At 50.1% G+C, this 25,037-nt stretch overlaps 1 protein-coding gene across 12 annotated transcripts in view; it reads left to right on the forward strand.

The window, feature by feature from the left end:
* KSR2 (kinase suppressor of ras 2) overlaps window positions 1-25,037 on the forward strand; it is a 176,412-nt gene that overhangs the window by 3,863 nt on the left and 147,512 nt on the right. For 5 of the 12 annotated variants that reach the window (XR_008312445.1, XR_008312444.1, XR_008312446.1 and 2 more), the window contains exon 1: window positions 1,771-2,509. The exons of 3 other annotated variants lie outside the window; for them this stretch is intronic. Coding sequence is in view for 6 of the 9 variants with exons in the window: in XM_053279275.1 (XP_053135250.1) it covers window positions 2,297-2,509 (213 nt within the window). In the remaining 3 variants the exon portion in view is untranslated. Of the gene's footprint in view, window positions 1-1,768; window positions 2,510-25,037 lie in introns of those variants that run through there. 4 more of the 12 variants (XM_053279276.1, XM_053279277.1, XM_053279280.1 and 1 more) reach the window with 2 other exon arrangements.

The raw sequence follows: 25,037 nt of genomic DNA on the forward strand, positions 1-25,037 counted from the left end.
TTGTTATGTTTTCTAGATATTAAGAGGTTTTGATATGAGTTAAAAGATTAATCGACTTTTCAAGGACTTCTATTTCATCACTAGCTCTAGAACTAGCTCTGGAAGCCCTGCTCTGGAAGGCATTTGGCTTCCTATTCTGAAAACGAGAGGTGCTGAAAGTTTGAACTATCCTCAGATAACCACATTTTCCTTCCTATGTCACTGCTTGAAGAACTGCTGTTGTTGAAAAGCAGTATAAAATAAATAAATAAATAAACAACCATACACTGCCTGGCCCAGGCAGCCTTATCCGAAAACTTAAGGCCTTGTACATCTAAAATTACGAACTTTTTAGCGACAAGAAAACGCAGAGTGCAGGGCCAGGGGCGTAGAGATTTCTCAATTTCCCGTGTAGGGGTGGGGGAGGGCACGGGGCACATGGGAAGAGAGGTCTCCTGTCCTCCTTGTGGTAGCAAGCATGACTTGTCCCCTTAGCTAAGCAGGGTCTGCCCTGGTTGCATATGAATGGGAGACTTGATGTGTGAGCACTGGAAGAGATTCCCCTTCTTAGGGGATGGAGCTGCTCTGGGAAGAGCATCTAGTTTCCAAGTTCCCTCTTTAGCAGCATCTCCAAGAAAGGGCTGAGAGAGACTCCTGCCTGGAACCTCGGAGAGCCGCTGCCAGTCAGTGTGTAGGCAATACTGAGCTAGATGGACCAAGGGTCTGACTCAGTATATGGCATCTTTCCATGTTCCTTTAGGAAACCTGTCAGCCTCGAGCCTCTCTGCTAGCAGTCTCAAAAGCTAGTGTTTCCCTGAGCGTGTGCAGAGTGCAGGGGTGCTGTAAAGGTGGTGGTGGTGGGGAAGGACAGCTCTCCTGTATCTTTAAGGGAGAGAAGGGAATACCCCCTTTTCAACCCTGCCTTGCAGGACAAGCTGTCCTGCTGCCACATTTCCTTTCCTCCTGGGATATTTCACAACACTTCCTCAAGTTTCTCCGGTGTTTCTCTCTGAGCATGTGCAGCAAGCCTGCCCTCTTTCCCAGACAGCAGCCCTGCACTGGGGCATAAACTTCATATGGGCGGGGCTCAAGCCCTCCTCCAGGTTTCCTGGGGGAGGCAATGCCTCCCCCCCAGCTGCCAGGTAGCACCAGCAAGTTCTCCCGCTCGAGTGCATCAGTTAGTTGCACAACCCAGTCAGTCCAGTGTTGTCTTTGTAGCAACTCAGCAAGTTCTTAGGAGGCCAGGGGGCTGCCTCTGGGGGCCCTTTCACTCTATGATTCTCTGATCAGAAGTAGTAGAACAAGGAGAAAAGCTAGTGATCAGTGCATGTTGGTGCCTTGCCCAGAATGACGCCCCCCCATCCCCTAAAGGGAATCTCTTCCCGTGCTCACAGGGAGCCTCCCATTCAAATGCAAACCAGGGTGGACCCTGCTTAGCAAAGGGGACAAGTCATGCTTGCTCTCCTCCCATGTGCCCTGTGCCCTCCCGCACCCCTACACGGGAAATTGAGAAATCTCTACGCCCCCGGCCCTGCACTCTGCGTATGCTCAGAGAAACAAGAGCCTTTGAGAGCCCCCACCCTGTTGTTGAAGAGGGGTTGGGGGCGGGCGGGCGCGCGCGCGGGGGTGTTCAGCCTCAGCCCCTGTTGGCATGGTGCGCGCGCGAGAGCGTGTGTGTGTGTGTGTGCGTGCGCGCGCGCGGGGTACCATCACCAGCCCCCTCTCCCTCCTCCCGGCGTTGATTGACAGGCACGCCGCGCGGTGCCGTGTATGTGTGTGCGCGGACGTTGCGGGCAGCGGCATTCGCGTGCAGGCAGAGAGAGAGCGCCCCGATCCAGGTCCTCCTCCTCCTCCTCCTCCTGCGACCGAGGAGCCGCGGCGCGCAGGGGGCTCCTCTCCGGGCGAGGGGTGCTGCTGGAGCCGCGCGCCCCGCCCCGAGCCCTGCCCGGGAGGAGGCGCTGCAGCAGCGGGCGGGCGGGTGGCGAGAGAAGCTCGCATGGAGGCGGCTTGACAGCAGCAGCAGCAGCCAGCCAGCCAGCCAGCCAGCGAGGGAGGAGGAGGAGGAGGAGGGAGGGGGCCGGCGGCTGCGGCTGCTGCGGCACTGGGGATGCTGCGGGGGGCTCCCCCGGCGGGGCTCCGGTGAGGTCTGGCGCGGTGGGGGCGGCGTGGAGCGGGGGGCGGCCGCGGCGGCGCCGCCTGGGGGGAGCGGGCCGGCGGCGGCCGCGGCGGCGCCGCCGGCATCCCCCTGATCCAGGAGGAGGAGGAGGAGGAGGAAGAGGACGGCGGCGGCGGCGGCAGCAGCAGCGAGGGGCGCGCGATGGAAGAGGCCGCCGTGCCGGCGAACGAGGAGCCGCCGCCGCCGCCGCCGCCACTGCTGCTGGCCCCGCCGCCGCTGAGCCTGCAGAAAGCGCTGCAGCAGTGCGAGCTGGTCCAGAACATGATCGACATCAGCATCTCCAACCTGGAGGGGCTGCGCACCAAGTGCGCCACGTCCAACGACCTCACGCAGAAGGAGATCCGCACCTTGGAGGTGAGCGCCGCGGGGGACGCGCGGGGAGGGGATTGGGGGCTGGCGGCAGCTGCTGCTGCTGCTGCTGCTGGAGGCCGAGTCGGACCCTCCTCGGGCCCTTTCGCTCGACTGGCAACGGCGGGCCCCGCTGGCCAAGGTTCCAGGTTTCAAGAGGCTCACCTGGCCCTTCCTGGAGAGGCTGCCAGGGGGTGGAGAAGGTGGGGCCTTCTGCATGCCAAGCAGATGCTTTTCCTCTGAACTATGACCCCCGTCCGTCCGTCTGCCTGCGAAACCTTGGTCCATCAAGCTCAGGGTTGTCTACACTGACTGGCAGCAGCTCTCCAAGGGTTCAGGAAAGCATCTTTCCCAGCTGCGCTTGAACCCAGGAGCTTCTGCTTGTAAAGCAGAGGCTCTACCGATCAATTATGGCCCCTTCCCCTAACCAACACGAGAAGCTTCTGTATCCCGAGTCAGACCCTTGGCCCATCTCACTGTTGTCCGCACTGACCGGCAGCAGTCCTCCAAGGTTTCAGGCAAGAGGCTTTCCCCGTCCTCCCTGGAGATGCTGCCAGGAGCTGAACCGGTGACCCTCTGCCAGCAAAGCAGAAGCTTTACCACTGAGCAATGGGCCCTTCTCATCAGGAAGCTGCCGTATGCTGAGTCAGCCCATCCGTCCATCAGACTCCGTGTTTACACTGGCTGGCATCAGCAGCAGCTCTCCAGGGGTTTCAGGTGGGTATTTCCCAGCCTTGCCTGGAGAGGGTGCCAGCCAGGGTTTCAACCCAGGGCCTTCTTGCTCTGCCACTAAACTGGGGTGGTCTCCTGGGGAGGAGGAGCAAAGGAAAGAGGGAGGCTGGGGGAAAGGGGAGGTCACCCCTTCCGCCAGACCCTCAAGGACTGCAACACAGCAGGGTCACACAACGGATATACGCGGGCATGCTCTCCTCTTGCAGCTTGCCCGTGCCACCGGGGCTGCTGCTTCCTTTTGGGAAGGGGGAGCGCCCTCATGCCAAGCCTCAACGAGGCCCCTCCTCCCCCCCACCCCTGAGGCTTTTCCTTGACCGCCCCCAGAATATTATCTCCACCTTTTATTTCCTCCGCCCCCCCTCCCCGCCGCCACTGCCACTTGAAGAGGCCCCAACGTGTGATGGTTTATTCCTAAAGGCCGCCTTTCCAGGGGGAGTTAAAAATAAACTGGTCTCTATGGACTCTTGGAAGGGGAGCGTGTGTGTGTGTGTGTGTGTGTGTGTGTGGTGTATGTGTGTGTTTCGGGAGGGGAACGCTTGTGAGAAAACAGGAGGCTTGCTGGAGCAGCTAATTGGAGAGGGGTGGGGGAGGAGAATCTTTGCCAGTGATCATGGCAGCCCTGATGCGAACAGAGGGAGCAGAGGTGGGCTGGGGCACGCGTGGTTGAGATGGAGCTGGGGGGAGGGAGGCAGGCAGAGACACGTGTTGGGCACAGCCCTCCCCAGTTTGAGGCGTGACGGCTTTCTGCCCCTCCAGTCTTGCGAGCCACTCTGGGATTTCCAGGCTCTCTTCCGGGCCTGCCTGGTTGTGGCTGGTCGGAGGGCTGGTGGTCTGGAGAGCTGGTCCCGTGGCCACCAGCCTGGAACGTCCCCTTTGCTACGCAGGGTCTGCCTTGGTTTGCATTTGGTTGGGTGACTACATGTTAGTGCTGTCAGGTATTCCCTGTAGAGGGGATGGGGTGGTCTGTGCTCAAGCGGTGGAGCATCTGCATTCTTGCCTGCAGAAGGTTCCAGGTTCGGTTGCTGCTGGTGGCATCTCCGGGTAGAGGGCCGGGAGAGAGAGAGACTCCTGCCTGAAACCTTGGAGAGCTCCTTGCAGTCCGTGTAGAGACAACACTGAGCTAGAGGGGCCAATGGTCTGACTCAGTGTAATGCAGCGCCTCCTGTTCTTATGAGGGGCAGCTGCTGTTCTCTCACCTCTGAAAGTGACAGGCAGCCTTGCCCGGAAAGGTTGGAGTGCAGAACATCGGAAGCTGTCTTCTCCTGGGTCAGACTTCTGGTCCTCCAGCTCCCAATTGTCCGCACTGGCTGGCAGCAGCTTCTCCAAGGTTTCAGGCAGCCCTGCCTGGAGATGCTGCCAGGGATTTGAACCTGGGACCTTTCGCGTGCAAAGCAGATGCTCTGCCACTGAAGGGGAGAATTTTTGCCAGCTGCAGCTTCTCCTATCTTTGGGGTAGCTGCAGCAGACAAAATTCTCTGTGCTCAAGTGTTTGAGCCCCTCACAGGTGGGTTAGAGGAGTATGCCGGAGGTAACAAACTGGAATAAGAGGAGCAATATGTTTCTGAATTGTGTGTGTGGGGGGGACACAGCCAGTTGTGGGTTGTGCTGAGTTTAGTAACTTGCTACAGGATGTGTGTGTGTGTGATGTAGAAAACATCAGTGGGACATTTGTATAACTTGCTGGCTGCTTCTGAAGAGACCGTTGGGTCTGGATTTGCAACAAGCTTCGTTTTGAAAGTGAGGCAGGGTAATGGAACTTATTGGTGGCTCTTGGCTATGGAACTTCCAGTTTCAGAGGCAGTATACCCCCGAGTTCCATCTGCTGGGGACAAAGAAGCAGGTGAGGGCTCTTGGTGCCATGCTTGAGAAGTTCCCAGGCGGTTCTGGGTGGCTGCTTCTTTCCCTGGCTAACTGGGCTGCGGGGAACCTTTTCAAGTAGCAATTATCTTAGTGAGGCAGGGGAATCTCCCACCATGACCTCTCTGACACAGCTCTTGCTTTAGTCTTCTTTGTGGTTCCTTTTGGATCTGGAACCCTTTTGGGATAGGGAACCGTTTTCTCATTTTTAATTTTTTTTAAAAAAATTGGCATTGTAACCACTTTGAGAATTTTTTCTTGAAAAGTGGTATATAAATAATAATGAAGAATGAAATCTCGGGCTAGATTTATCGATTTATTTTTACATTTCTATCCCGCTCTTCCTCCAAGGACCCCAGGGCAGTGTACATTGTTATGTCTAGCCTCACAACCACCCTGTAAGGTAGGCGGAGAGATAAGTGACTGGCCCAGAGTCCCCCAGTCAGTCTTGGGGATTTGAACTCGTGTCTCTCTGGTCCTAGTCCAGCACTCTAATCCCGGGATGCACAACTTTGCCCTACTGCAGCTGTGACTGGACTACAATTCCCATCATTCTCAGCCACATTAGCCAATAGCCAGAGATGATGGGAGTCGTGGTCCAACATCAGCAAGGGGGGCAAAGTTTGGCAGCTGTCTGCTCTAACCACTGCACCACACTCTACATCAGGCCTGCTCAACTTAGGCCCCCCAGCTGTTTTTGGACTACAACTCCCATAATTCTCAGCCACAGCAGCTAATAGCCAGGAATCATGGGAATTGTAGGCCAACATCTGCAGGAGGGCCGAAGTTGAGCAGGCCTGCTCTACATGGACCCTTGCTCTGATTCGGCAGAGTTCTTTGAAACTTCCTCTCCTCAGTCCTTCCTGCTTCAGTATATTTAGCTTAGGACAGGAGCTCCTAACTTTGGCTGTCCAGATATAGGATAGGCCATTGCGACTGAGCACGATGGGAGTTGTAGTCCGACAACATCTAGACATCTTCCTTCCTCCATCCCCGAAAAAATGCCACCCCCAGCTTCCCCCTCCCCCCAGGCCTCCACATCTCTAGGTAGGTCCATTTGAGCATCTCCAGTATGAGATGATCGTTTGTAGCAGGGCTGCACAACCCTTCAGCAACAACAACAACACACAACAAATATCTATATACTGCTTTTCAACGAAAGTTTCCGAAGTGGTTTACATAGGGAAATAATAAATAAAGAAGATGGCTCCGTGTCTCTAAAGGGCTCAGAATCTAAAAAGAAATGTAAGAGAGATACCAGCAACAGTCACTGGAGGGATGCTGTGCTGGGGACGGAGAGGGCCAGTTGCTCTCCCCCTGCTCAATAAAGTGAATCACCACGTTAAAAAGGTGCCTCTTTGCCCAGTTAGCAGGAGCTCCCAGTGAGGGCAGGAGCTTCCTCTTAACCTTGGCTGCCCAGGTATGGTACAGGCCGTTGTGACTGAGCACAATGGGAGTTCTGCAGATGTTAGGCGACAGCTCCCATCATCTCTGACTATTGGCCGCAGCAGCTGGGGATGCTGGGAGCTGTAGTCCCAACAGCAGCTGGAGGACTGAGCTGGTGGAGCTCTGGTTCAGGGGCAAAGTGTTAGCCGCTTAGCTTCCATGGAAGCGCTGTAGTGTGGTTGGTCTTCTCCTTACATTTTCAGCACTGCTTTAGAAAGGGAGGGGAGCCACGGCCCAGGGTCCAGTGCGGCCTGTGCCTTGCCCCACGCCTCTGCTGGCAGAGCAGCCCCCTTTCCAAACTCACCTTTGCAAGCTTTGAAAGGGGTGCGTGGAGGGAGGAGGGCAGGTGTTGCCAGCCCTCCCCTCCCGCGCTTCTTGCACGCTTTGCCGTTTTGTCGGATTGGTCCTGAAGAGTTGCTCTGAGAGCAGCAGAATCCTGCAACTTTGCTGCCACCCCAGTCATCTGCCACCTGAGGTGACTGGCTTGCTTTGCCTCATGCAAGGGCTCTCCCAGTGGGCAGAAGTGGTGATGGCGGCGGCTTCCTCCTTCAGGACATTTTCTCGTGCGTGACTGAAGGAGCTGATCGGATTTCTCTCTCGTAAGCACTGCAGTTAGGGGGTGGCAAGTTATTACGGGCAAGCTCTGCTGCCCTGGATGTTCAGTGCACTTTAGCTGCAGCTGAAGGAGACAGATGAGAGCACAGCATCCGGGGCAGGTCTGTTAAGGTGTGTGATAGCTAAAAACTGAGCCTCCACATTCAGGAGCAGTGTGCCTGGTTGGTCTTGATAGCTAAAAATGGAGCCTCCACATTCAGGAGCAGTGTTCCTGGTTGTGCTTAATAGTTATAAATGGAACATTCACATTCTGGGGCAGTGTTCCTAGTTGAGTTTGATAGCTATATATGGAACCTCTGCTTTCTGGGGCAGTGTATCTGTCGATCTGGTTTCCAGAGGCTTAGAAGAAAACAGGCATGGTTTAGCTCAGTTCTACCAAGGCTAGTTGGAAGAGTCTTTCTAGGTCGGACCAAAGGTCTGTTTTGTCTTACACCCTGTTTTCAGCAGTGACCCAGCAGGGGCCATTTTGCCACCCTGTTGGTGCCTCAATATTCTGCTGTTTGAGGTGACAGCTTCACCTCATGGAAGGAACGCTCCTGTCTGAGAAGCTCGGAAGTCCAGGCAATTACAGGGGTAATGGAATCAGGCATGTTACCATGCTTTCAATGGCTGTAGCCATAAGCAAATTTTCAAGTTGATTTTGTTTGTACCCACTGGTAGAGAACATCTCCTACTATAAGGGCACATTATTATATCATAGACAGTGTCTGAAAAGTACAATATACATTGGTAATGGAATCAGAATTGTTGGAATTGTTCCTGATTCCGTTACTGACGTATTTTGTACTTTTCAGACGCTATCTATATTTAAGGGTTTTGTAAATAAATTGACCTTCTAGTTGGAAATATTCTCTTGCCAGTGGCATATACAATATCAATTTGAAAATTTGCTTATGGCTACAGTCATTGAAAAAGTGGTAGCTAGCATGCTTGATTCTGTTATTATTGGAGTTGCCTGTAGAATGCGAAGGGGATGGGGGGGGCTTCCCCTTTTTCTTGCTCAGTAGCACCTGGTATTCAGAGGTGTGGTCCAGCAAGGTAACCTTTATTTTTACAAATGTTTCATGTTTATATAAGATGATGTGTGACAAGCTCAGAACAATCCTCCTCCTGAGTGCTTCTAATTGTGCCAGTAAAACCTAGCCTGGTGCCTGTTTTCTACCCCAGGGTATGTCCTTGGACCACGTGAAGGAACAAGAGTGCCTCTGAACATGTAGAAATGACATTCTCCATAATGATAATCCCAGTCAACTCCCCTACATCTGTAATTTGACTTCTAAAGATGAAGGATTTCAGGGCAATTCTAAGGTTTAATTCAGTCAATCAATCAATCAATCAGGCACTGGTGCCAGTCCTGGCGTGGATTGCAGTGCACACAGGTGCTAGGTTCATTGGGTGAGCATAGGTGTGGTTGCAACTTGCAAGCTATTTTAAGGAGGGCTTGGATATCTGGGTCTGACTAATTAAAAAGAGTAGGGCACATTTCCATTGAGTCTAGCGTCACGTGGTTCCTTCCTCAAGGAATAGGGGCAGGTGAGTGATCCTTTCATGCAATTTAATTGCATGGTGACATCTTCATATACTTTTGGGCAACAGAATTAAGCATGTTACCACTTTTCGAATGACTATAGCCATAAGCAAAATTTCAGGTAAGAAATTTTGGCAAGAAAACATCTCCTACTAGAAGGCCATATTCCCCCCCCCAAAAACCCTTAAATAATATAGATTGTGTCTGAAATGTGCAAAAAACCCCACAAAAAAACCAGTAATGGAATCAGGAACAATTCTAATAATTCTGATTCCGTTACCAATGTATTTTGTCCTCTGATTCCGTTACCCTTGGAATTGCCCCTTTCTGGGCCATGGAAGTAGCTGCAGAAGGTGGGTGGGTGGGTGGGTTATGGGTGCTGTGGAGAATTCTTGTCTTTTTTGTTCTTGTCTCTCTCGCCGTATCTTAATTACATTTGCAAGATGGTCAGCTTGTATTTAGAAGCCCTGGTTTGTTTTTCAACTTCACATTTTTATTGATTTGTTTTTGTTCCAAACATGGGGGTTTCATTAACAAACTTACCAAAGGACAAATAAATAACAGAGGGGAGAACTGGCCTTGCAGTAGTGAGCATGAATTGTCCCCTTTGCTAAGCAGGATCTGTCCTGGTTTGCATTTGGATGGGTGACTGCATGTGAGCTTTCCGTGTGTTATCATGCTTTGATAGTCCTGTATTTGGCCCGCAGCAGCCAAATTTGCAATGGTGTCTTAAAAGCTTTAAAAAGTTTTACAAACACAAAAATTACTATAAAACATTATCGATGCTGTTGGAGGCGTGGAAATGAAAACTGGCAGGAACGTCCTCCCAAGATTACTCCATGAAGACAGTACAGCCATTTGTTTGTTGTTACCATTTCCTGTCTAAGAACATGACTGCAGGTTTGCCCTAATGGTTTGAGGGTAGGGATAAAGAAGGGATAATAATGCAGAGAATGCTGTAACTGTGGCAATTCTGCCACCTCATTTCCATCTCTAGCAGGTAGATGTTGCCAAAAATCATTATGAGCATTCATCCATTGAGATGGCAAAAACTTGTGTGCCTGGCTTACGGACTAATTAAGGAAACTTGTTGTATTGATGATGATGACGACAACATTTTTGTTACTGTAGTAATAGGCGCAGCGGGGAAATGACTTGACTAGCAAGGCAGAGGCTGCCAGTTCAAATCCCCGCTGGTATGTGTCCCAGACTATGGGAAACACCTATATCAGGTGGCAATGATATAGGAAGATGCTGAAAGGCATCATCTCAGACTGTGCGGGAGGAGGCAATGATCAGCCCCTCCTGTATTCTACCAAAGACAACCACAGGGCTCTGTGGGCGCCACGAGTCGACACCGACCTGAAGGCTCACTTTAGAAATATGAAGGAACAGTAGAAACCCGTCCTCCTATACCCCAGCAACTATAGAAGAAGAGAAAACAGGCAGCAGGAGAGAGAGAGAGAGAAATGGAGTGGGCAGGTGGTGGAGATGGCGAGAGAGGCGGGGAAGCAAAAAGGATTCAAAGGACTTTGCAGATTTAGACTAGATGCCCTGAATTGTTGTATGGGCAGCGTTCTACTTAAATGCTTTTTGTTCTTGCAACGCCTAGTCCAAAGGTTGCTATCTCTAGGGTGACGTATTAGATTGTAAACAAACAAACAAAACCTGCTGGTTTAAGACCAGAGTTAGGATCATAGGAACTTAGGAAAGGGAATGTGGCAGGGGGGGCATTCCCTTCTCTTCCTTAAGATACAGGAGAGCTGTCCTTCCCCACCACCACCACCTTGACAGCACCCCTGCACTCTGCACACGCTCAGGGAAACACTAGCTTTTGTGACTGCTAGCAGAGAGGCTCGAGGCTGGCAGGTTTCCTACAGGAACATGGGAAGATGTCAGACCCTTGGTCCATCTAGCTCAGTATTGTCTGCACAGACTGACAGCAGCTTCTCCAAGGTTGCAGGCAGGAGTCTCTCTCAGCCCTGTCTTGGAGACGCTGCCAAGGAGGGAACTTGGAACCTTCTGCTCTTCCCAGGGTGGCTCCATCCATTAAGGGGAATATCTTACAGTGCTCACACATCAAGTCTCCCATTCAAATGCAAACCAGATCAGACTCTGCTTATCAAAGGGGACAATTCATGCTTGCTTATCTCATTTGATCTGCCTGTCATTAAGTTTTTCCTCTGCCTTTCATTAGAACCATCTCAAGGCAGTTTACAAAACATTTTAAACCACACAAGACTATAAAACAGTTGCACAATACACATATTAAATGGGAATGTAAAAATGCAACTCTAATTAAAAGTTTAGACATGATGGTGTCTTAACAGGCGTGCCACGCGGTCAGCACCGCTGGTTGTGCTTGATTCCATCTTGCCCTCCATGCACTCACACTTCTTCTTGGTCTTTGAGACCCGACTGAAGATGGGGAGGAATCTGAAAGCAATTTATGCTACATTGTTCTAAAGATGGGAGAAAAAAAGACCACATTGTCAGTTTTCAGCACTTTTGGACTTGCTGTAGCTGCAGCATTCTTTATCAAGGTGCTTTCCAGATTACACACTGCAAAGCGGGGTAAAATGCTTTGGCTTAGCAGGATCGTGGTGAAAACGGCCCCCAGAATCTCAGACTCCTACAACGGGAAAATAAAGCTGTTTTTCTGCAACGGACTTGCAACGTTGTAGCCCTGTAATGCAAAGATAAAACCCGAAAGAAGGCATCGGAAATGTGGACGGCACCCTGCTGTCAGCGCAGGGACTGTGGTGTCACAACACAGGGAGTACGGAAGCACACTTTGCAGATCCGTAGTGACCCTGTTGTAGGCTTTAATCTGGAAAGCGCCCTGGCAGGTCTCCTTGAAATTCGGCACATTTGTAGACCCCTCATTGAGTAGATCACACACACCAAGTTTCAAGGAGCTCGACTGTTGTCATATTTTTAAGCAGTAGAATTTTGAGGCTTAGAGAACGGTGGAGCCTTATTTTTGCGACTCGCTGTGACGAAAGGGGCCCCTTTCATCCGTGCAAGTTGTTGCTGTGTCTGGCTTTGCATATCTCTGTGCCATAGGCTTGCTGAGCGGTGGTGCTTTCCAGCCTTGGAGGGTGCGATCCTGGGCTATCATGGCACGTGCAAGTTCGGTCTGCCTTGATGTGCTGTATTTATTCACCTCCCACGGAGATGGTGTATGCCATCGGGTTTTGAAAGATTTCAGAAGCGGGGTGCGCTCATAACCCGAACATATGTGTAGCCTTTGAGAATACTGTGAGTAGCACATGGAAACTATGTATGCTTTTCGTCACGAAGTTCTCCTGTTGTGATAAACGGGAGCTGCACGGGGGCATAGCAGCATGCAAATGCATTGACTGAAAAGTCTGGCTTTCTTTTTCTTTTTAATTGAGTTTGTCAGGGTCGGCCCATCCACTGGGCAGAAATAGGCAGTCGCCTAGACCGAGCACCAGTTCTTGCGGGGCAGGTGCATAAGCAGTGCCAGAATATCGCACTGTCAATATTTCTTTCTCTCCCTCTTGTGTTGCACCCCCGAAGGACTGCCCAGTGCTGTAAGAACGCAAGGTGTAATCCTGTGCCCTGCTCCCCAAATGTCTTCTTTAGCCCTTGCATCTCAGCCCCCAAGAAACAGCAAAGTCTCCCAAGCCTCGCTCCCTCTCTCGAAGATGAATTGCCTGGCTCAGCATTCATTTCCCAAAAAAGAAATGGTCTCTCCGGCTGGGTTTCCAAATTCACAGCAGCATCTTTTCATCTTGGGAGTGCTGGCGTTTTGCCCGCAGGTCAGACTGGGAACTCTCTCCCACTGTATCTTCAAACTAGTGCAGACTAGTTATTCGCTGGTCATCCGTGCAGGCGGGTTACTCGGCCTTATGAATGAGCAGCCTGAGTGGCTCAAAGCCAGGGGTTCGCACTTCTCAGGGGGGATTGTGTGTGTGTGTGTAAAGAAAACTTCATCTCGGGCAGGGGTTCCCGACCTGCAGGGCTCCAGATATTGCTGAACTACAATTCCTATCATCCACAGCCACAAATGTTCCCGCAGTTGGGAACCCTTGTTTAGGGCCATTCTAGGAGTTTTGTGTTTGAGTAAACAGATGTTGCAACCTGGGTGCTGAGACTCACTGATGACTGTCCTTCCACGAGGTGAGTCACTGCAGGCATTACATTGCAGCTGGGGATGATGGGAGTTGTAGTTAGACCGCAGCTGGAGGGCCATGTTTGCAGCCAGGAGATGGTGGGAGTTGTACTTCAGCAACAGCTGAGGAAGTGAGCTGGTCTGGTGGTAGCAAGCATGACTTGTCCCCCTAGCTAAGCAGGGTCCACCTTGGTTTGCATTTGAATGGGAGACTAGAAGTGTGAACAGTATAAGGTATTCCCCTCAGGGGATGGAGCCACTCTGGGAAGAGCAGAAAGTTCCAAGTTTCCTTCCTGGCAGCATCTCCAGGACAGGGCTGGGAGAGACTCCTGCCTGCAACCTTGGAGAAGCCGCTGCTGGTCTGTGAAGACAATATTGACTTACATTGACCAATGGTCTAACTCAGTATGCAGAATCATGGTTTCGGCATTTGCCTCTGTAGGCAATCATGATTTAGCTGTGAGCGGTGACAGAGAGGTGTGTGTGAATATACTGTGAGTGACACATCAGGCGGGCATGTGTGGGCACTTTAAGATATTCCCCTTAGGGGAAGGGGCCACTCTGGGAAGAGCACCTGCCTGCTTGCATGCAGAAAGTTCCACCAAGTTCCCTCCCTGGCAGCATCTCCAAGATAAGGCAGAGAGAGACTCCTGCCTGGAACCTTGGAGAAGCTGCTGCCAGTCTGTGAAGACAATCCTGAGCTAGATGGACCGATGGTCTGACTCAGTATATGGCAGCTTCCTGCATCCTTATGTTCCTGACAGCTTTAGATACTTCCCACCAGACCTCCCCTCCCTTCTCTCAAGAAAAGAGAAGGCCACAGTGTGAGGAATCAGCTGATGCTTGCACGTTGTGCCTGTCTGCCCAAACCTTTGCACATGTGACTGCATCTGCTTTATATAGACCGGCCGTTGGGACTGGCGTCTGCATGCAAGCTGCACACCTGACTTCTCGTAGCTTCACAATTTAAGCCTGGGTGACTTGCAAACGCATGTGTGAACTGACGCAGCTGAAAGAGCTGGCGTCGAAGAAGAGGTCGCAGTGAGGTTATTTCTTCACAACCCCTCCAGCACTTGCTGGAAGATCTTCTTCTGGACTGCCACAGGAGGGAAGGACCCACTGGTGAAAACCCTTCTGTCCTGGTTAAAAGCCAGGTGGTAGGCGACCTTTGGCACTGCAGCTGCTGTTGAACTACAAATCCCATCATCCCCTGCTGCAGTAAGGAGAGAGATAGAAGGAGGAACTTTTGCCCTAGTGAAGGCTGGCTGCAGAGGGAGGGGATATGGAGGAGCCATATCCTGTTCAGTGTATGAGCTGGCCTCCCTCTCCTCCTGAGTAGGTCCACTGGGAGGAAGACCCCGAGGAACCAGGTGCACAATAACATCTGGAGCTGGTCTTGTGGTGGCCAGCATGAGTTATCCCCTTTGCTAAGCAGGGCATGTATTGGTTTGCAATTGGATGGGCATTTGCATGTGAGAACTGTAGGATGGGTAAATAGGTAAGTGTGCTGTCAAGTTGACTTTGACTCCTGGCATCTACAGAGCCCTATGGTTTTCTTTTGGTAGAATACAGGAGGGGTTGACCATGGCCTCCTCCCATGCAGTATGAAACGATGCCTTTTAGCATCTTCCTATATGGTTGCCGCTTGATATAGGATACCAGTAGGGATTCGAATTGGCAACCTTCTGCTTGTTAGTCAAGCATTTCCCCAGGCGGCCGTAGCTCAGTGGAAAAGCATCTGAATGCCTGCATGCAGAATGTCCCAGTTTCCCTCCCGAGCAGCATCGCCAGATAGGGCTGGGAGAGACTCCTGCCCGAAACCTTGGAGAAGCTGCTGCCAGTCAGTGTAGACAATACTAAGCTAGATGGACCAAGGGTCTGACTCCGTGTACGGCAGCTTCCTGCGCTCATATCTGGGTACCTGAGAACCATTGCTCAGGGATCATGACCTGAGACGGCACTGAGGTGGACTGAATTGACAGTGAACTCACAAATGCATTTTTCAAAGTGCTCTAATTATAATGTGCTCTGATATGCTTTTAAAGTGCTCTAATGATAACGGTTGGTGGGAACTTGGAGCCAGGCGTTCTCTGTAGCTGCCCCAGGCTCTGGAATGCACTCCCTCTTGAGATGTGTGGGCTGATCTCGCCATCGGTCTTGAAGAAGGCCTTAAAAATGCATCTTTTTAGTCAGGTCTTCCGTGCTTCTCGTTAACTGCCTTTTGTTTAGCTGCTTTAACTATTTCTAGGTTGGTTTTTTTGTTTTTGTTCCCAGTGGCTGATTTTTAAGCTCATAATTTGCCTAGAGAGATTTGGCTGTTATAGAATCAATATATATTGATTTGGTTGGTATAGGAATGCAACCAATAAAGCGTGGACATCTCCCCTTACCTCCGTTAATGTATTTTCCCGAACTCAAGATGACTCTGAATTTAAGAGAGCCCCTTAAAAAATAGAGGTTAAATGCAGATGGGGCTGAAAGGAAGAGGTTTCCGCCTGATTTCTAACATCAGAGAACTTGGGAACATAGGAAGCTGCCATATACTGAGTCAGACCATTGTTCTATTTAGCTCAGCATTGTCTACACAAACTGGCAGCGGCTTCTCCAAGGTTGCTGGCAGAAATCTCTCTCAGCCCTATCTTGGAGGTGCCAGGGAGGGAACTTGGAACCTAGATACTCTTCTCAGAGTAGCTCCATCCCCTAAGGGAAATATCTCACAGTTCTCATGCATCAAGTCTCCCATTCAAATGCAACCAGGGTGGACCCTGCTTAGCTAAGGGGACAAGTCATGCTTGCTACATGGAGTCCAGCTCTCCTCTCCTATTGAGTGGTGAACATAACGTGTGAATGGGCTTTCAGTCCGCTCTAAATGTCCCCAAACTAGTGGAGGGCCCTAAATGCACTCCACCTAGTTTTGGAGAAGATGCTTTTGTGCTTGTCTGTCCAGATACTGGCCTATACCACCCTGCAACCAGAATGTAGTCCCATCATGATGTGATTGGTGACATTCTGGGTACACATCCCCAATCTTCTGGTTCTGCTCTGCCTGGTGTCTATTCTAATTTCAGCACCCTGCTGAAGCTAATGACCCTAATTTCAGCCCCCTTTCAGGTCTCCTGTGAAACTGAGAAGGTCAAGGGAAAGCCTTGTCAATTTCATTTTTTTAAAAAAGACATTACTGTGGCTGTTCTCCTATCCACTCTTGCCTGTAAACAAGCCTCATTAAATGTAGTGAGCCTGATTTCTGAGTAAATGTCAGCATGCGTAAGATTGCCCTGTGTGGGTACCTGTATTGGTGTGCATACGCATATGCTTTTGAAAGGGGAAATATACATGCTTGTGAAACTGGCAAGGATTCCCCCCCTCCCACCCACTTGACAGTTTCACTGGAGATGGAGGATGGTTGTGTTAAACTACCGTGCAGCAATTGCTCGTGGCCCTGAAGAAGGAAGAGGGATCTGGGAAAGAAATTGTCCTTGTTAGTAGTGACTGATGAGATATTTCCATGCAGGGAGAAGTTTGGTGTGTGTGTGTTTGCAAATTGTTGAGCGGGCAAAGTAATTTTGCATGGATTATGCTTCTAGGAAAGTTCACGAAATAAAATGTCACAGAACGTTTCCTTAATGTGCTTGCAAAAGGGAAGTAAAATAACAGTTTTAAATTTGTAGGATTTCAACTTCAAACATAAACCCTCCCCCTTTTCTTTAAATAATTACCATGCATAGTAAATTTGAAGTGCACTAAATCTGAATCTGGGAAGGATTTTCTATTTATCTTGGGCATTATGTCATTTTAAAAATTATTGATCTGATTATTGAGTGTTAAAAAATCCCTGGGGAACAATAACAGTTAAAATATGACCATTAGGTTCAGAACATCTTCTAGAAAATACAGAAATAAATAAATAAACCTTTTCCCCAGTATATCCCCGTGTGTGTGTATTTGCAAATCAGTAGAATTGTGTGTGCAAAATTTGGTATTTGTAGGTAATCAGGAAGTATGCCTTTATTTTTCACAAACAAATCCACAACCGCTTCCACTTCAACATATATGTATTGAACCCAGCAGACAATTTTGATCTGCCAGTTCTGGAAGGAGTTACACTACTCCAGAAGGAACAGGTACACAGTCTGAGAGTGCTTCTGAATTCAAACTTCTCTCTGGTGTCTCAGAGGGAAGCAGTGGCCAGAGGTGCTTGCTATCAGCTTCGGCTGATACGCCAGCTGCGTCTTGTTTCTTAAGATAAAGGAGCTCAGAACAGTAGTACCTCTGCTGGTAACCTCCAGACTTGACTACTGCAATGCACTCTGTGTGGGGCTACCTTGGTACATAGTCCAGAAACTGCAGTTTGTAGAGAATGCGGCAGCCAGGTTGGTCTCTGGCCTGGGTTATCTCAAGGAGACCATACTACCCTTATATTAAAAGAATTACACTGGCTACCAGTATCTTTTCTGGGCAAAATACAAGGTGCCGGTTATAACCTATACAGCCCTAAACAGCTTAGGCCCAGGATATTCAAGAGAACTCCTTCTTCACTATGATCCCCATTGTCCATTGAGATCATCCAGAGAGGTCTGTCTGCAGTTGCCCCCAGCTTGTCTGGTGCCTACTCAGGGACAGGACTTCTCCATTGCTGCCCTGAGCCCTTGGAATATGCTTCCTGCTGAAATAAGAGGGCCCCCCCCATCTCTGATGAGATGAATGGATCAAATGGATCATAGAACAAATCAATCCAGAATTTTCACTCGAGGCACAAATGACCAGGCTCAAACTATCCTACTTTGGACACATGATGCGAAGACCCAGCTCCCTTGAGAAGTCCATAATGCTGGGAAAAGCTGAAGGAAAGAGGAGAAAAGGATGACCAGCAGCAAGGTGAATCATGGACTCGATCATAACAGCAATGAATGCACCACTGAGAGACCTTAAAGGCCAAGTGGAAGACAGATCCTCCTGGAGAGAATCTATCGATGTGGTCGCTAAGAGTTGACTTAATCAATCAATAATCTCTGACAGCTTTAAAACAGTTTTTAAAAACACATTTATTTGCCCAAGCTTCTAAACTAGAATTGTGGTTTTAAATTGTTTTAATGTTTGTTTTTAATTTGTTTTATGTTGTAAACTGCCGAGAGACATAGGTTTGCAGCGGTGTACACATATAAATAAATTACATATGTGTGTGTGTGTATTTCACATATATATGTAAATTACACATATTTAGTGTATGTGTTTGTGTGTGAGTGTACTGGATATACACCCAAAGTTGTACAACTCTGTGGAAAAAATGGTGGGCAAAAGATTTAAAATGTGCTTCAGTAGAAGACATCTGCTTACAGGTGAGAGGAAAGTTGCCCAGAAAGTTGATATGCCATTGTAAATCCGCCTTCCTGCCTACCCATCAGTTGAGTTTAAAAACTTCGATGCAAGTGCATTTAAAACTTCATTTCAGTTTCTCTCTCTCACCCACACACAAGTACACACCACAGTCGGCCACCTAACTTCGAGAGAGGGGCTCAGAAGTGCTTTGAGTGTTGTGTGTGTGAAAGGTGTCGAAGGAGCAACTCTGGGTCAGACTGCTCCTGAAGAGCGTCTCTGATAATGCCGCCCTGCTGGCAATCCAATAATCTGCCCCTTGGGGTGAGGGCCCCACCTTGCCTCATGAAAAGACCAACTCTGCTGTTTTGGGTGCTCCTGATCAGAACAGGCTGATAAGGTACTGCTGGTGGCAGCTGAGGCGAAGCGGAGGAGACGGTGCCTCCCCTGAAGGCCAGGCCAGGATAAAGTTCATCATGGCTGTCACAGCGGAAGTAGCTCTGGCTTTCCCTTCATTTCTCCCCACACTCCCTCAAACTTTGCTCCTAACGTAGCCGACCGGCCAGGCTGCAGCGCGATTCCGGCCAGCCGACTTCTGGTGATCTTCTGTCACTCACTATCGCTGGGCTTCAGCCTAACAGAGAAAATATGCATTCATTAAACTTTCAAGCACAGCTCAGGCACGGCCTTGCCAAGGGAGCTCTCCGTGGTGGATTGGATTTCCAGCCCTCCCTCTTATGTGTTCGGACGCCTCGCCGGTTTCCATCAGGGCCTGCGTGCCCCGTCTCGGGGAGATTTATCTGCTGCAACGCCTTTATTTTTACTTCTTCTTCTTCTTTTTTTTCCATCCACGTTTTTCTTTGTTTTGGTGAGATCTTAATCTCCCAGCAGGGCAAGGTAGGGGAGCAGTTTCCAGCGCGGCTGACGTCAGTGTGGTTCTGCCGCTGAGCTGGCACTAAGCACTGTGAAAGAGGCACAGCTGTTGTTCCTCTCCCTAGAGACCAGGTTTATATCACCGCCGTTGCTGGGCTCGCTGAAGGGAGTTCACACAGAGTGGCCCTTGACGGGCTCAGCCGTGCGTGTGTTGGTGTGTGGGGCTGGCACTCCTGGGGGGGCAGCCCCAAAGCAGAGGCACTTGCTTCCAAGGTGACGGAGACCTGGCCTCGTGAAGCCTGCGTTTGTGGGGTGAAGAATCAAAGGGTGCCGAAGACATCTGTTGGTCTCTGAAGGACCACTCGTGAATTCAGCACAGAAAGCAAAAGAGAGCCGTTCCCAAAAGCCTGTGGGGTATGTAGGAAGCGACTTTTTAGCACATAACAGCCCAGCTGGATTAGGATCAGGCCCATCTAGTCATAGGAAGCTTCCCTCTACCGAGTCAGACCATTGGTCTGTCTAGCTCAGTTGCTCTTCCCAGAGCGGCCCCGTCCGGCTCTACAGTGTTCGCTCACGTGTCTCCCATTCAAATGCAAACCAGGGTGGGCCCTGCTTAGCACAAGGGACAATTCATGCTTGCAACCACAAGACCAGCTCTCCTCTTTCCTTAGTCCAGCATCCGAGAAAAGGAAGTACTTATTCACAAAGCACATAATTAATCTATGGAATTCTCTGCCACAGGAGGTGGCGATGACCACCAGCTTGAGTGGCTTTATAAGGGGTTTAGACAAATTAATGGAGGACCAGGGTTATCAATGGCTACTAGTCTGGTGGCTGTGGGCCACCTCCAGCCTCAAAGGCAAGATGCCTCTAAATACCAGTTGCAGGGGAGCAACAGCAGGAGAGAGGGCATGCTCTCAGCTCCTGCCTGTGGGCTTCTCAGAGGCATCTGGTGGACTACTGTGTGAAACAGGATGCTGGACTAGATGGGCCTTCTTGTGCCTGATCGAGCAGGGCTGTTCTTATGTTCCTATGTCTGCCTAACACCGCCTAGTAAGCTGATGGTGAGATTTTGTGGGGAACCTATTTTTTTATTAATTTAGCTCCAAGTAAGCAATTTTTTGTTTCAGAGCATATTTTCAGTATCCGTGAAGAACCCCTCCTGCCCATACAAGCACGCCAGCAGAAGGAAAGCTGGTCTTGCAGCAAGTGTGAATTGTCCCCTTTGCTAAGCACGGTCCACCCTGGTTTGCATTTGGATGGGAGACTACATGTGTGAGCACTGTCAGATATTCCTCATAGGAGATGGGGCTGCTCTGGGAAGAGCACCTGCCGGCTTGCAAGCAGAAGGTTCCACCAAGTTCCCTCCCTGGCAGCATCTCCAAGAGAGGGCTGAGAGAGACTCCCGCCTGCAACCTTGGAGAAGCCGCTGCCAGTCTGTGCAGACGATACTAAGTGACATGGATCAAGGGTCTGACTCTATATCCGGCAGCTGCCTATGTTCCTATACTCCACTGAGGGCAAGATGTTCCTTTTGCTTCACTTCTCGTTCTGAATTCTCACAGCTCATGGTGGCAACTGGACCCGGTCCTTCACGGTTGCTATCTCTCTCTCTCTCTCTCTGAGCCACAACACTGCAGCAGCTCAGCTGAGGCTTTAGCCAGCTGTGATTGGCTGGTTGAGGGAAGAAATAATTTTGCAGTTGCCTAGCAACTGCAGGATGCTGCTCCCCAAACACACCCATCTAGCCTGCATAGTAACCGAAGTCTGGTCTAGGGGTTGAAGTTCACTGTCACAGTTGCTAACATAATGAACTGCTTATTTTAGGTTGGCTCTCCAGCAGTCGTTTGCATCGCGTCCTGGACAGATGTCCATCGTTTTTTGTCTGGGGGATACAGAGCAGCGTTGACAGTTGTAACAAAGGGCATCTTAGGGGCATGGGAAACTGCCATATACTGAGTCAGACCCTTGGTCCGTCTAGCTCAGGATTGTCGACACAGACTGGCAGCAGCTTCTCCAAGGGTGCAGACGGGACTCTCTCTCATCCCTGTCTCGGAGATGCTGCCAGGGAGGGAACCTGGAAACTTCTGCTCTTTCCAGAGCGGCCCCATCCCCAAAGCGGGGGAATCTTACAGTGCTCACATATGCCAGCGTGGTGTAGTGGTTAGTGTTGGACTAGGACCAGAGAGACCTGAGTTAAAATCCCCATTCAGCCATGACACTCACTGGGTGATTCTTCTCTCTCAGCCTAACCTACCTCACAGGGTTGTTGTGAGGATAAACACAACCATGTATACCGCTCAGGGCTCCTCGGAGGAAGAGCCAGATAGAAATGCAGAAATAAATAAAATAAATGTAAAAATATGTCATCTCCCATTCAAATGCAAACCCTGCTTGCTACCACGAGACCGGCTTTCCTCCTCTTATACTGAGGAGACCCCATCTCCCCCTCTTAGGGAGGGGGTCTCCTTCCTTTCTTATTTATGCTAATGAATCTTCTGGGGTTTTTATTCTAATTTTGACACCCAGGGTCCAGAAACTCAAGCTGACAGATCATAGATTTTCTTGGAGTTCCCTGGCAAGAGTGACCTTGCTAAAGACGGGATGATTTTTCTAAATCATTGCTGAATGTGTCAGCTGAGCTGTTCTCTGGGACTACCTGAAGAGATCACCTTACTTCTGTTTTAAAAGAACTACACTGGCTGCCAATAAGTTTCCGGGCAAAATACAAAGTGCTGGTTATTACCTATAAAACTCTGAATGGCTTGGGCCCAGGGTATTTAAGAGAGTGCCTTCTTCATGAACCCTGCCACCGATCAAGATTGTTATGGGAGGTCTGGTTGCAGCTACCACTGGCTTGTTTGGTGGTGACCCCTAACCGGGCCTTCTCTAGGGCTGCCTCAGAGCTCTGGTAAAGGTAAAAGGTGCCATTGGGTCGGTGTCGAGTCCTGGCACCCACAGAGCCCTGTGGTTTTCTTTTGGTAGAATATAGGAGGGGTCGACCATTGCCATCTCCCACACAGTATGGGATGATGCCTTCCAGCATCTTCCTATATCGCCGCTGCCCGGTAGAGGTGTTTCCCATAGTCTGGGGAACATACCAGCAGGGATTCGAACCGGAAACCTCTGGCTTGCTAGTCAAGTCATTTTCCTGCTACTCCCGAATGAAATCAGAACCTCCCCATCTCTGGCTGATTTTAAGCAACTTTTGAAATCTCACCCTCTGTTTATTGGTAATCAGAAGACTTATGGTACAGATGTGCAGTGTTCCCTCTAACAGGGATTTCCAGATGTTGTTGACTATAACTCCCAGAATCCCCAACTGCAATGGCTTTTGCTTGGGGGTTATGGGAGTTGTAGTCAACAACTTCTGGAAATCCCTGTTAGAGGGAACACTGCAGATGTGTCTGCAGCTAGGAAGGACCAACTTGTTTCCGCTGCTGATCATGGATAGTAATTTGCATAAAGCCCTCTTTTATTTTGCATTTTGGTGAAGGCCATTTAGGCACATGGTTAACATATGCCTGAAAGGCTCCAACCCAAATGCAAAGGATTCCTGGGGCTGTATGCAAATTATTATCAACAGTCCAGCAGTTCTGTTTTTCTCCCGAGTTTTCTTGTTGCTAAACAACCCTTGCTAAAGGGTTGGGCGGAGGTGTGTGTGTTGCTCCATTGCCTCCTGTCCATCTGTTGTATTTGCACTTATGGAGGTGAAGCCTCTGATGGGCTGAGCTGGTGTGATGGCAGGGAATGTTCAAGGAACTAAGGCACTGGGAATCCAGCTCCAGTGAGGGAAGAGCATGTTGTTGGTTTGGCTGGTATTAAAGCCTCACACAAGAGTGGGTTGAGGCATGGAAAGATTGTATTTGTATTTATCCCCCCTTATATTCCAATTTATTTTTTTTATCGTAATGGTGTGTGTGTGTGTTGTATATATATAAACCACCTTGAGGATTGCTGGTCTAATAATAATGATGATGATGATGATGATGATGATGATGATGATGATGATAATTTGATTTCTATACCGCCCTTCCAAAAATGGCTCAGGGCAGTTTACAAAGAGAGATAACAAACAAATAAGATGGCTCCCTGTCCCCAAAGGGCTCACATTCTAAAAAGAAACATAAGACACACACCAGCAACAGTCACTGGAAGTACTTTGCTGGGGGTGGAGAGGGCCAGTTACTCTCCCCCTGCTAAATAAAGAGAATCATCACGGTAAAAGGTGTCTCTTTGCCCAGTTAGCAGGGAGTAAGTAAAGTGTTGCCATCAAGTTGATTTCGACTCCTGGTGCCCGCAGAGCCCTGTGGTTTTCTTTGGTAGAATACAGGAGGGGTTGACCATTGCCTCCTCCCGTGCAGTATGAGATGATGCCTCATCATCTTCCTATGTCGCTTCTGCCAGATATAGTACCAGTGGGGATTTGAACCGGCAACCTTCTGCCTGTTAGTTTAGCATTTCCCCGCTGCGCCACTTAAGGTATAGAGTAGCAAGCATGAGTTGTCCCCTTTGCTAAGTAGAGTCCACTCTGGTTTGCATTTGCATGGATGGGGGGGCTACATGTGAGTGCTGTAAGATATTCCCCTTAGGGGATGGGGCCGCTCTGGGAAGTGCATCTAGGTTCCGAGTTCCCTCCCCTGCAATAAATCAGTTAATCTTTAAGATGCTCCAAGAATAGTTGCTGGTTCTGCTGCTGCTCTTGCTCTGAGAAACCACAAGAGCACAGATGTGTGAAATATTCCCATCTTCTGGAAGTGCTGCACTGCCACCTTGTGTTGGCAATAGTGAACTACATTGCAGTAAAGAGACTGATGACGGATGGGTCATGGCCTCAGATGGGTACAGGTGCATTGTAGAAGTGTTGGCAGGGCTGGCCTGTCCACTAGGCAGACTTAGGCAGTTGTCTAGGGCACCCATTTGGTACTGGGGGCATAAACAGTGCTGGAATATAGCTCTGCCCATTATTCTTTCTCTCGCTCTTGTATTGCATCCCAAAGTACTGCACAGTGGTGTAAGAACGTAAGACGTAATCCAGCACCCTGCTAGGCACTCTCTCCCACTGTTTCCTCAAACGAGCACGGGCTGGCTTCAGGCTTCTGGGTAAACGTTGGGCGAAGCGGCACTTCGAAGCACACTCGCAGCATTGAGGGAAGCAGCCCCTCCCCTCTGCTCTCAGCTTTCTTTTGAAACAAGTCCACATGGCAGACGCCAGTGTTTTCCTTCTAGCCAATGGGAGGGGGGAGAGAGAGAGAGAGCTCCCTGGAGAGCGAGATCTGCATTTCTGAAGAGAGCATGCCTCTTATCATGCTGATGATTCTATGTCAGCGCCTCTCCCTGTTTGCTCAGAAAAAGTAGCTTAAAACCAGCATTTTAAAAATCTGGAAATACCGCGGGATTCGCAAGACAAAGCCCGGCTTATGTGTGGAGTGGGTCCAAGGATCTCGAAGGGACTTCGGGATAAGTTTGGATGGTGTGTGTGAACGCATACACTCTCTCCCAAAGGAGATTCGGGGCAGAAGCCTTGTGTGTAAAGCCCCCAGGTGGGCTGACCCACCTGAGGTGCCCGAGAGGCCTTTTCAAAACACAAGCCAACTCTGACTCGTCCATCATTTGGGAAGGCCAAAGCGACCGCCAGCAACAATGCCGTCCGACACAGCGTCTCGCAGAGTTGTTGCGAGGATCTGTTTAGCTTTGCGTGAAGGCACCCATTCCAGCTACTGTGGAGGCGCTGGTCCTCATGGCAGTGGAGGAGGTGATGGCGGCAGTTCCTGCAGCGGTGGATCTTGGGAATCGGGACGGCTCCCGTGTTGGCTCCAGCAGCGGCAGCTTCTGCATCGGCAGCTCAGCAGCGGCTCAGCAACAACGCCAGCTTCCAGCCCTCAATGGGCTCCAAGGTGGGTGGAGATGAGGGAAATGAGATCCTCCGAGGCAGGATTTGGGGGGTGAAGGGCGAGGGCATGAATCGTTGCTGGGATTCCTTCGTACGCAGCAGGATTTGCAGTGGGAGGGGGCTGGAGTGATGCAGGCAC

The sequence above is a fragment of the Hemicordylus capensis genome, chromosome 15 (assembly GCF_027244095.1).
Source record: "Hemicordylus capensis ecotype Gifberg chromosome 15, rHemCap1.1.pri, whole genome shotgun sequence".
Taxonomy (NCBI): Eukaryota; Metazoa; Chordata; class Lepidosauria; order Squamata; family Cordylidae; genus Hemicordylus; species Hemicordylus capensis.